At 46.3% G+C, this 11,143-nt stretch overlaps 1 protein-coding gene across 2 annotated transcripts in view; it reads left to right on the forward strand.

Annotated features, from left to right (window-relative positions):
• The first annotated feature begins 207 nt into the window (after nt 1-207).
• SPL2 (E3 Ubiquitin ligase family protein) overlaps nt 208-11,143 on the forward strand; it is a 46,103-nt gene continuing 35,167 nt past the window's right edge. For both annotated transcript variants that reach the window (XM_087374892.1, XM_087374894.1), the window contains exon 1: nt 208-974. In XM_087374892.1, coding sequence (XP_087231018.1) covers nt 567-974 — 408 coding nt within the window. In that variant the 5' untranslated portion in view covers nt 208-566. The remainder of the gene's footprint in view (nt 975-11,143) is intronic.

An 11,143-nucleotide genomic window follows, 5' to 3' on the forward strand; every position in this document is an offset into this window, starting at 1 on the left:
TGTGAAGGACTGTTGTCCTAGTTGGCCCAATAGGAGGGATGGGCCTGGACACTGAGAAGTCCCACGCATCATTGCATGTGCTACCTGGTTGGCCCAATCCATCTCTTGGAATCGACGGGCGGTGTGAACCGCCAAGAGTCCACCACACCAAGCGAGCTGCATTCTCCAATTCTATTTCCTCCTAGTGCGGGAGTGGTCTCACTAAGCCATTTGGGTATTGGAGTCATCTTCCTCATGTTGCTGGATATGGGCATTTGTATTTGCTACAGCTTTGGCTATGGCGATTCCACTCCCGTTTAGGGTTTCTCAGCAGATTTCTACTTGCCCCGACGATCCATCATCCCTCATCCATCGCGCCTCTCCGATTTTCCTCAGCAGCTTCAAACCATCAAAATTCCAGCAGTTTTGTCTCCCGAGCCTCATAAATTTCTGCAGATTGTTGCTTGCCTGAATTGCGCAATCGGCAACTCCCTCGACGCAATAAACGAGTCGGTGCTGCCATTTTCACGCCGTCCGTCAGTCTGATTGATGAAGTTTGAGAAACTTGCTTGCCGCTGCAACAACAGATGGCATCACATGACGAGGAGATATGCGCCGCGCTCACCCGCATGGCTCTTGCGGGAGATGGTGTCGTTTTGGGATTTGGAGTAGCAGTGCTGGCTTTTCGCACATGGTTGAGATTTTATTCTCATTCGAGAGCTCTCAAGAAACTGGAAGAGACGCCCGAGTCTCGCATAGCTGATCTGCGCTCCTTAGTTTTGGAAGCTTCGCACGATAACCACGAAAGTAAGGTGAGTTCTGGTCGCGGTTTCAACAAGCAAGAGCACCGCCAACGAGGGGAGCCGTTGGTCATCGTGAGAGGCAAAGTCAGTACTAAAGCTGCAGTAGATTCTCAATGGAGAAAGAAAGACGACCAATTATTAACAGCACATAATGCTGGAGAGAAAGCGGTCATCGTGGAAAGGACTCAAACGGTCTGTTATTTACGTGCTTCAGAAATGAACAAATTTCACGAACATGATGTCACTTTTCCCCGACATAAATGATGCCTTTGTATCTTTCTTCATGTCCTTTATCATTTCTCTTTCACCCTTTCTGCTTTTTTCAAGAAGTATGCTTATTTCTTGGTATACACCGGAATCTTGTCTTGATCTTCTTGAATGTTTATTATAAATTAATAGCAGCTTTTAAAATGTGGTTGCATTCTTGGGTGCCTTCGGTATTCTTGGGCTTGCATGTTGTCTGTGATGCCTGCGGACCCTCTACTGAGATGAGAAGCATGGCGTTTCTCAATTGCATCTAGTGATATGCTCGTGGAACGAACTGGACGAAGGGTGCAGAAAAGAATGTCTCAAGGCTGGAATTAGGAGGGGCCTCAGGAAGCTTGAACCTCTACGGTCTGTTAGGCTGATGTTCAAATGCCCTGGCAACTTACTTATATGCATAAATTTGTATGCTTAGACCTGGGCAGAGGATGGGCTACTTGGTTATTGGGTCAGCGGGTTTGTTCAATCTCAATTTTCAAACGGAAGCTCTCTTTGTTTTGCAGCCTGAACTTGCTCTAAGCTTCTCTCTGTCTCTGTCGCCGTAAACATCCCCCCCCCGCACCCCCTTCTCTCTCTGTTTCTCACTTTCTCTCACCAACGGTTTATTGGTAGACTGGGAGCTGTAGATGAACATCAATGATGGAAGAGGCTGTAATAATACTATTGCCAGGATCCTATACCTTCAGCCATAACTTTTCAATGCATGTAGGAACTTGTAATCTGTTCTTTCCCCCTTTAAGGAGTATGCCTTTCTTACTCTTGTTTGCTGCCCTATTGGCACTTGGGGTCTTTGCAGGCCAAACAACACAAGGATGACCTTTAGGTCACTTTGCTTCAATCGTGCTTTCAAGTAAGAAGGGCAGCTTAATCATACGTGTAGAGATCATAACATTAGATGCATAAGTTCAAGAACCTGTCAGTTGAGCTGCTCCATTCAGATTGCCTTATCGAAAAGAGCAACAGTTTGGTATGCATCTTAGCAAGCTTCTGAAAGCAGCCTTCTTGATTGTTAACGAGTGACCCAAGTGGTAGGTGCTCTGCCTTGCAAGAGAAGGTTGGTCCACCATTGGAGCGCATTGCCCCTTAAAAAGGTGGCTGCCTTTTGGACTTTGGAAGATTCTGTGAAGTGTCCACTTGAGTAGGTAGCATCAAACTGTCGTATGAATGTCAAAGCCTTCAATTTGTCTTGCATCCCATTGAAGGTCTCAAACTTTATAGTTGCCCCTCCCTCCTTGTAATCTTTCGACTTGCCTTTAGGGGTGAGATTATCATAAGCGGGGGGCTGTAAAAATGGTGGAGGCATCACTGCTCCCGCATTTGGAGGCATTCCACTTGTACCCATGGTGGAGTTTGGCGTTCCAGGTCCCACTCCCTGCATCTGTGGCATATTTTAAGTATTGCCCATTGTCCAAGGCATTCCTGTTTGCATTCCAGGTTGCATTCCAATGTTCAAGTACATCATATTGGCATTTGCAGGGGGCATTCCACCCATCAAAGGTTGCTGGAAATTCTGCATTCCGAGCTGCGTTCTGCCCATAAAGCTACCTGGCAATCCGGGTGCCTCTGCGGATGGTGTAACTGACCTTAGAACACTAAGGGCAGTGTCTCTGTCTGTACTATCTCACAATGATGAAAATACAGCCAACTTAATTGATTGCCTTTCTTCACAAACCAAACTCAAAGCATAGAACTTCATTGCACAGCATCATGGAACCATTCAAGACAAGGGAGGCTAGAATGCCCCTACTCAGAAACATAGAGAGTGACACTTGTTGGCCCCAACACTTGGCGCCCCTTGCAGTATTTATTTAAACTGGTTAGCTCAAAGATACAAAGGGACTCCCTTCATGAGCTCACCCGCAGGTGCAACCCAGTACAACGCCAACCCGTGGCTGTGCTAGTGACCAACTCCCAGTGCTATTACCTTGGTTCCTTTCAGTAGACATGCATAATCACAAGTAGACCAGTCTGACAGCATACCAAGCAATGCATTACCCATTTCCAAACCATTACCGAGCCCAAGGCCAACCACTGCACCCCCGGGAAGAGAGTATCACAACCAGTGCCCCAATCCTCTCCCGGGCCAACGGCAGGGCATCCAACCTAGTAAGACTTAGTAAAGATAGCTGTAGCAAAGAGTAGAAAGGGAATATGAGAGTTCAGCCAATAGAAAGAGCTTGTTTCAGCCCGAAACAGCTCCAGAAGTAGGATGAGAAGCGGACAGCAAACTCTGGTAGGAGAGAGCTGTCTAGGAGTGTCTTCTAACACCAGAAAAGATCAGAGAAAAGTGCATCCAGCAAGCTGTAGCAGATCAGCCAAGAATTCGTCCACCAGAACAGTGTTTTCAGCCCACAAACAGCTCCGTTTTCAGTGCACCTTGCACCATGGAGGAGCAGGAAGAGAGGCGCCCGTGAATATGGCTTCAGATTCAGAAAAAGAGAACTTTTGTCGCGAAGAAAGTCAAAAACAGCTTCAAAAGTGGCCCAGAATGAAGGCGTCCAGGTCCCAAAACCATGCCAGCAAGAGAGGGCACCAAGGGGAGGAGAACTGTCGCGAAGAAAGCTCGAAAATAAGAGATCCTAAGAACTGGATGATCCTGTGATCGGAGCGGTTTATTGTGCACAAGTTTATACAGGATATTCAGTAGTGGATCTTGTTTTAAGAGATTTCGGATGGTATGTTTCCGTAGTCTTTGGATCACATAGGATGTTATTCCTATGATGGTTGACTATATTCATGTCTAGAATAGTACCATTGACTGGATATAGCCAACTGAATTTTTACTAATTATCCTCATGTTGGGGCATTTTGAGGATAGATCAGGGGGACCATATCTTTTCCATGAATATTCTTCCATCATGAGTTATGAACTGATACCTAATTGTTCTGCGATGGAAAGTCTGTCATGTATTTCCCAAGAATTTGAATTACAAGGGTATTCCGTTGAGGGATTTTCTAAATACTAAGTAATTCAAGAATTAGGGCTGATAGAAATTGCAACTCAAAAATTGACCTCGAGGGGTTCAATTGATGGGGTTGTTCGAACAATGATTCCTTTATCTCAACCTAAGATTTTGAGTTCAAGGATACTCAATAGATAAGGTTGATAGAATCATTTACCTTCAGGTACATATTTTACCATGCTTGTGTACGGGATATGTCAAAGGAACTAACTCTGTGGATTCAAGCGTTACTGGATTTCTTGAGGAGAGTACTCGACGATACGTAACCTTGTTTAGATTCAGAGATTTACTTTCCTTGGGTTAGTTATCAAAGATTGTGGCTTTGGCCTTAGATTCTCTTTGATTTGAATCTCATGGAACGTATAGCACACTCAAATTGATAGTCAGAGTATAGTTATTGGCATTGACTCATCTTCTCAGAGAGTTTTCAGGCTTTCTAGTGAACTCAGGAGTGAGTTCTTAGAGGAAGGGGAGTATGTCATGTGCATGGTGTACCTAGGGTTGGATAGTAGGTTAACGTGGGTTACGGGATAGCATAGGGCTGGATGGCTATTTTTAGCCGAGATTGCTATATATAGAGATTGATTCATATATAGTGCTCGCTTTATATGGAGGGAGCTATTCATAGCATTGTGCTATCTATAGCGGGTTTCCTTCTATATAGAGGGAGGGCCAGTGCTATTGTGCAGATCGGTTGAGCGCTCCTCAACTGATGGATGGGGCTTGGACCCAGGCCGAGACTCTGGCCATCTACATGGCGGATCATAGGTGGTGTATCAAAGGTCCTCTGGACGGGCTCAGGTGGTATGGGACGCCTGGGTTAGATATGGGCCTATGGATGAGTCGAGTTGTAGCCCACGTGCTCGGGGGTGGTCAGGAGGATCGAGGCACCTGCGCTATGATTCTCGTTGTATTGAGGACGAGATTCTAGGTCAGTGATAGGGTCTGATCCTGCAGGGTCGTGTCAACATCCACTTCAAAAGTAGTGGTGAGCCATGCGGTTGAGAATGCCTTTTTGAATTCAACCCATGTAGCAGGTGTTTGGCCCTGAAGGAGAAGGTTAGATCACCACTGCATGGCATTTCCCTTAAGGAATGTGGCTGCCTTCGTGATTTTCGAAGACTCTTTGAAGTACCCTTTAGCAAAAGCCAAATCAAATTGCTGCAAGAAAGTAAGAACCTTCATTCTATATGCATGACCATTAAAGGTCTCAAACTTCACTGCTGCCCCCCCTTCCTTGTAATCCTTCATCTTGAGCCTGGGCTCCAGCTGATCATAGCCAAGGTGCTGCAAATGAAGGGGCTGCTGTCCTTGGGGTCCTTCAGGAGCTTGAAGAACACCCCCACAGCTGGGTTTGCAGGCACATGTGGTATTGGCAGAGTGTGTGACATCATAGGGCTGCCTCCCTGCAATCCAGGCTGTATCCCCACATTAGCATACAAAGAATTTGGGGCTGGCTGTGAGGTCATGGCCTGAAAAATGGATCCTCCTCCAAAGTGTGTAGGCTGAACCACATACTATGGTTGGGCTTGCTGCCCTTGCTGCACGTTCTGAGCATTGCTACCATGCTCATTCCCATTGGTCCCTGCCTCTGTGGCACTGCAAGTGGCTGTACCAATGGTGTAGGTGGCTCTGATAGTGGCTGTACCACTGGTGTCGGTGGCTCTAGTGGTGGCTGTCCCACATGCATCTGTGGACCCTGAATGGGTTGTGCCTCTGCCCTTGGCATCAAAGCTGGATTATGCACAATCTCAGCAAAGCTCTGAGTGAGCTGAGTCAAAACTTGCAACACAGAAGCTATCTGTGTTTGCATTACTGCCATAGCATTTGCCTGCACACTTGGGTCAACACCCAATGCGACTGTACCCACAGGATTTTGCATTTGTGGACCTGGCTGCCCCAATGCATCAGCTTGAACATTTTGCCCTTCATGGGCTGCATCCTGCACTCTTATTCCGGGGTGTGCTCCCCTTATCTGTGGCTCTTGGTGAGAGTTTGAGTTTGCATCCTTACCAAGCCTGATATTATCCATATCCAAAAGCAATGGATGGCTGTACCAAAATCAGCAAAGGCTTTCTCTATCCAAGCTGCCCAGGGACTCCTCTAGATGATTTGATGAGGGTCCCGGCAATGGAACCACTGTAACCGACCTTAGAACACTAAGGGTAGTGTATCTGTCTCTACTATCTCACAATGATGAAGATACATCCAACTTAATTGATTGCCTTTATTCACAAACCAAACTCAAAGCATAGAACTTCATTGCATATCATCATGGAACCATTCAAGACAAGGGAGGCCAGAATGCTCCTACTCAGAAACATAGAGAGTGACACCTGTTGGCCCCAACACTTGGTGCCCCTTGTGGTATTTATTTAAACTGGTTAGCTCAAAGATACAAAGGGACTCCCTTCATGAGCTCACCTGCAGGTGCAACCCAGTACAACGCCAACCTGTGGCTGTGCTAGTGACCAACTCCCAGTGCTATTACCTTGGTTCCTTTCAGTAGACATGCATAATCACAAGTAGACCAGTCTGACAGCATACCAAGCAATGCATTACCCACCCATTTCCAAACCATTACTGAGCCCAAGGCCAACCAGTGCCCCAATCCTCTCCCGGGCCAACGGCAGGGCATCCAACCTAGCAGGAACTCAGTAAAGATGGCTGTAGCAAAGAGTAGAAAGGGAATATGAGAGTTCAGTTAACAGAAAGAGCCTGTTTCAGCCCGAAACAGCTCCAGAAGTAGGATGAGAAGCGGACAGCAAACTCTGGTAGGAGACAGCTGTCTAGGAGTGTCTTCCAACACTAGAAAAGATCAGAGAAAAGTGCATCCAGCAAGCTGTAGCAGATCAGCCAAGAATTCGTCCACCAGAACAGTGTTTTCAGCCCACAAACAGCTCCGTTTTCAGTGTACCTTGCACCAGGCAGGAGCAGGAAGAGAGGCGCCCATGAATATGGCTTCAGATTCAGAAAAAGAGAACTTTTGTCGCGAAGAAAGTCGAAAACAGCTTCAAAAGTGGCCCAAAATGAAGGCGTCCAGGTCCCGGAAGCATGCTAGCAAGAGAGGGCACCAAGGAGAGGAGAACTGACACGAGGAAAGCTCGAAAATCGACTTCAGCAAGCAGAGGGAGAGCTGCAGAAATCCACCATGAAGAGAATGAGGCTGCTCTGGTAGGGGTGAAGTCTCAAAACAGAAAGGAGAGCCAAGGAAGGGATTCAGGGCCTTCCAGGGGCTTCCAGAGGTGACAGAAGGCAAGCAGATAGGCCACCAGCAGACACCTAAGCAAAATGAGGCGTGGGATTTTTAATGCCCCTAGGGGGTCAGATGGCACACCATGACCCTAGTGCAAGGAACCAATGACCCTATTTTGAAGGATCTCTAGGGGGTTAGTTTTTAAAGGATGACCCCACTGAACCAAACCAATGACCTTAGAAAATGAAACCACTATAATAGCACTTAGAGTTGCACTTGTTGCACATAAAATCATAGGTACCTTTTGGGCATTAACTAAGGCCCCTAGCCTAGTACCCTAGGCCAAATTCAGTGACAGTTAGTTTAGACACTTCACCATCACCACCACGTCCCCGTGACAGATGGTGTCACCATTGCCTGAAAAACCGACCCCCCTTCAAAATATCTTGGATGGATCGTGGGCTGAGGAAGGGCTTGCTGATTGAATGAAAGTTGTTGGCATTACCTGCTACAGGGGTGATAGAAGGCATCTCTGAAGGCTGTCTGCTGAAAGAAACATGCCTAGGGGTCTTCTTATGCTTCTTATGTTTCTTATGAGCTATCTTTATGCTTCCAGGGGGAGTAACCATGGAGGGAGGAGCTTGCATAATCTCCATGACAGCATGTTGCAATTGTGACAGGGGTCCCGCTACACTTTGCATTCGCAACTGAAAAAGGGCATTGGGATCAAGCTCCTCTGCCTCATCTACCTCATCCTGTAAGTCCTTAGTGGCATGTTCAGGAGAAACTGGTTGTGCCCCACTATCCTGCTGGTCATCACCCTTGCTGTAAACTACTCGGTGCTTTCTATCAATTCAGACAACGGATTTTGCAGAGGCGTTTGAATGAAATGATTGCGAGTTGCCAAACACATATACTTGAACTTCAGAGATTGCAATTTAGCTGGAATTAAGACTTATACAGCTTTAAACACAAAGTGATATCATTGGAAATTGCAATATGATTGAGGGGCCAAGACGGGCCCGCCCCCCCCCTTTATCCAGGCTCACTTTATTCTTGAAATTGGAGATACAAGACCAAGATGCAATGCACCTTCCAAACTGATGAACTCAATGAAAACCTAGGACCTAGATACAAGACTCAAGAGCATATGTACAAGGTCGACAACAAAAAGGAGGACTCCAAGCTCAGGTTTCAACTCTTGGCTTGCCCAATCCACAAGGAAGAGGCCTACAACAATCACCACTTACATCTAACATTAGAGGCAAGTACTAGTTTCTAGAAAGATAGTAGAAACAACATGAAATAGTGCTGTAAATGAGATAAACTTGACAATACAGACTCCCTTCGTGACTTGACCCTTTTGTAGATGAAGTCCTCGATGCCTCTGAAGCTACCTTGGGTGAGGAGAGTGTGAAAATGGGGCTGGAATGAAAACAGCTTGTAGGCTAGAGAGAGAAAGCCTTTATGGAGTGATAGCTGTAGAGAGAGAGTGTCAATGCTGATCTCAAGGGAGGGGATGTAAGAGAGGAGCTGCTGCTGTTCCAGAGGTGCAGAGAAAGGCAGATTTTTGCAAGGGGAATGGGCTGGAACAGTAGAGAGAGAAATTCTGCAGTAGAGAGAGAAAGGCTGCAGCAGGAGAGAGAAAGGGGCTGTGGCTGCTCCAGGCTAGGAGAAGGAGAGAGGATGATGCTGCTGTTCCAGAAGAGCTGACAGGGGGCAGATTTCTGGAGAGGTGGGGCTGGAACTGTAGAGAGAGAGTGTGTTGCTGTAGAGAGAGAAAGTGCTGCTGAGGTGAGAGAATGGCCTGGGGAGAAGCTGGCTGCACCCAAGGAGCTGGAGAGGTTCTGCTGCATCAACCAAAAGGAGGGAGAAGAAAAGTGACGAATTTTTCACGTAGGGAATGAAGGGGAGAGGCCTTCTTTTATAGGCTCAGCTCCCCCCCCAGGCCTAGAGTGGAAGGTGGACACTTGTCCCATATTTTTGGTGGGCTGCAGTCCCAAAGAGAATAGCCCACAACCTGCCCCATATCTACCAGATTTGGGGCCAGACACTTGGCCTGCATGCCTTGCCACTTGCCATGCATGCTGCCACATGTGTGGGACAGGTGGACTGACCTGCCAGCTCAGATTCCATGTGGCAGTCTGCCACGTGTCAGCTGCCATGTGTCTCCAAAAAACTTTAAAATTTCAAAGTTGTCAGAATTCAATTCTGATCGCACCCACAGGTTCCTAACAGCTTGGACTATCTATTGACGTACTCTAAGGTCATAATTGAGCCATACTGAGCTCATTTGTTTGTCGTCTTATCTTGTATCTCCATTACTCTTGGCATGCTGCCAGGCCCACACCCAAAGCTCAGGGAACATTCTCTTGAATGGTTCCTAGGTCAGTATGCAATCTGTGCATTTGATTGGTCCCATGTTTGCTGCATTTTCAACTCAAAAGCCCTAAAAATCTTGTGCCTATATTTTTCTTTAAAAGATTCCAAGTTGGCACGCAAAGACATATCCTGAGCATCTATAGACAATGAAGGATATATTTGAGCCAAGGTTTGCAAAAGGTTCTTTGCCTCTCTCTCCAAATCAAAAAGCCATGTCTCCTTTGCAACCCACAATCTAAAACCCTTGTCCGAAACTGGGATTCCAAATGAACTCCGAACTGCTATCCCTCCACTCAACTTTATTAAACATTGCACGCTCATCTCATTTGGTAACTGTGCATTTCTAAGGAGGTCTAGTTTCTCAACACCAATTTTAACCCCTTCCCCCTCTAAGTCAATGCTAGTCACCAATTTGAACCACTCTTCACCCAATTTAGGATTTATAATTCCCAACCACTTGTTCATTTTATTCTCCCATTGTTTTTTCACAATTGTCTCAGGGTCAATGTTCTTGTCCTGCACAAAAGTACTCAGGTGGGGTGTGGTTTCGAGATGTCCCTCTCAAAGAGAGGCCATCACTCTTGTGGGTCACTAATGCCCATAACCCCAAGCAAGGGGGTCCACCCTCAAATGCTAGACCTAGTCCCCATTGTTTGTTACTGAACAGTTGGAAACCATTTCATTTCTTAATAAGCATACTATTGAAAAACAAAAAGAAATAGTACCAAGCAAGTGGATACATGTTGTTGAAGCAGGATGACACTTGCTGATGCTGTGCTCCTCTTCAAAGCTCTCTGATGCTTTGTCTTCCTACTGCCTCTCTTGCTTAGAGATGGTCATTGACCTCTCACGGTGTGACGTGCTTGCTAAGATTGATGGCTATAGCAACAATTGCAATGAAAGTGTCCTTCACCGAACACTACTAGGGCTCACCTCTATAGGAAGATGGTGATGATCCCGGCAATGGAACCACTAAAACCGGCCTTCGATAAACAAAAGGGCAGTGATCTTCTTTTACTGAGTTATAAACTTGATAAATGGCCACAATGCAAGCTTCAATGACTTCAATCACTTGCACAACTTAGAAACAAACTTCAACAATAACAAAGGTGAGGCTAGAATGCTCCTGCTTAGTACACAGTGCACCCACTGGCCCCAAATGCCTTGGCGCCTTTTCGGTATTTATTTTATACTTGTGAATAGAAATGCTTTACAGCAGGGTTTAACCATGCACTGTTCCTCTCTACAAATCCTCTACCTGTCGTCGAGGCATCTAATCCAAGTGCACCACTAGAATTCCCATTGGCAAGGCAAACTCAGGCATCCACTTCTGATCTGACCTAACTGAGAGTCATTCATGCATCCAAACCACTGGCAAACTGAGTTCAAGGCAGCCTCAAGGCTATCACATGCATCCACACTGTCCTTAGGCCTACCATAAGAACACCCTTGCCTCTGGGTGCTTGCGAGAACTTGTAGGAGTCCTCAAAGGATTGTAAACAACACACATGCACTGCAAAAAGCTGCAAAGCAAGAAAGAACAAGGAAAAATAAAA

The sequence above is a fragment of the Dipteris shenzhenensis genome, chromosome 5, assembly GCF_047967505.1.
Source record: "Dipteris shenzhenensis isolate YYH24624 ecotype China chromosome 5, Dip_SZ_1.0, whole genome shotgun sequence".
Lineage (NCBI taxonomy): Eukaryota > Viridiplantae > Streptophyta > Polypodiopsida > Gleicheniales > Dipteridaceae > Dipteris > Dipteris shenzhenensis.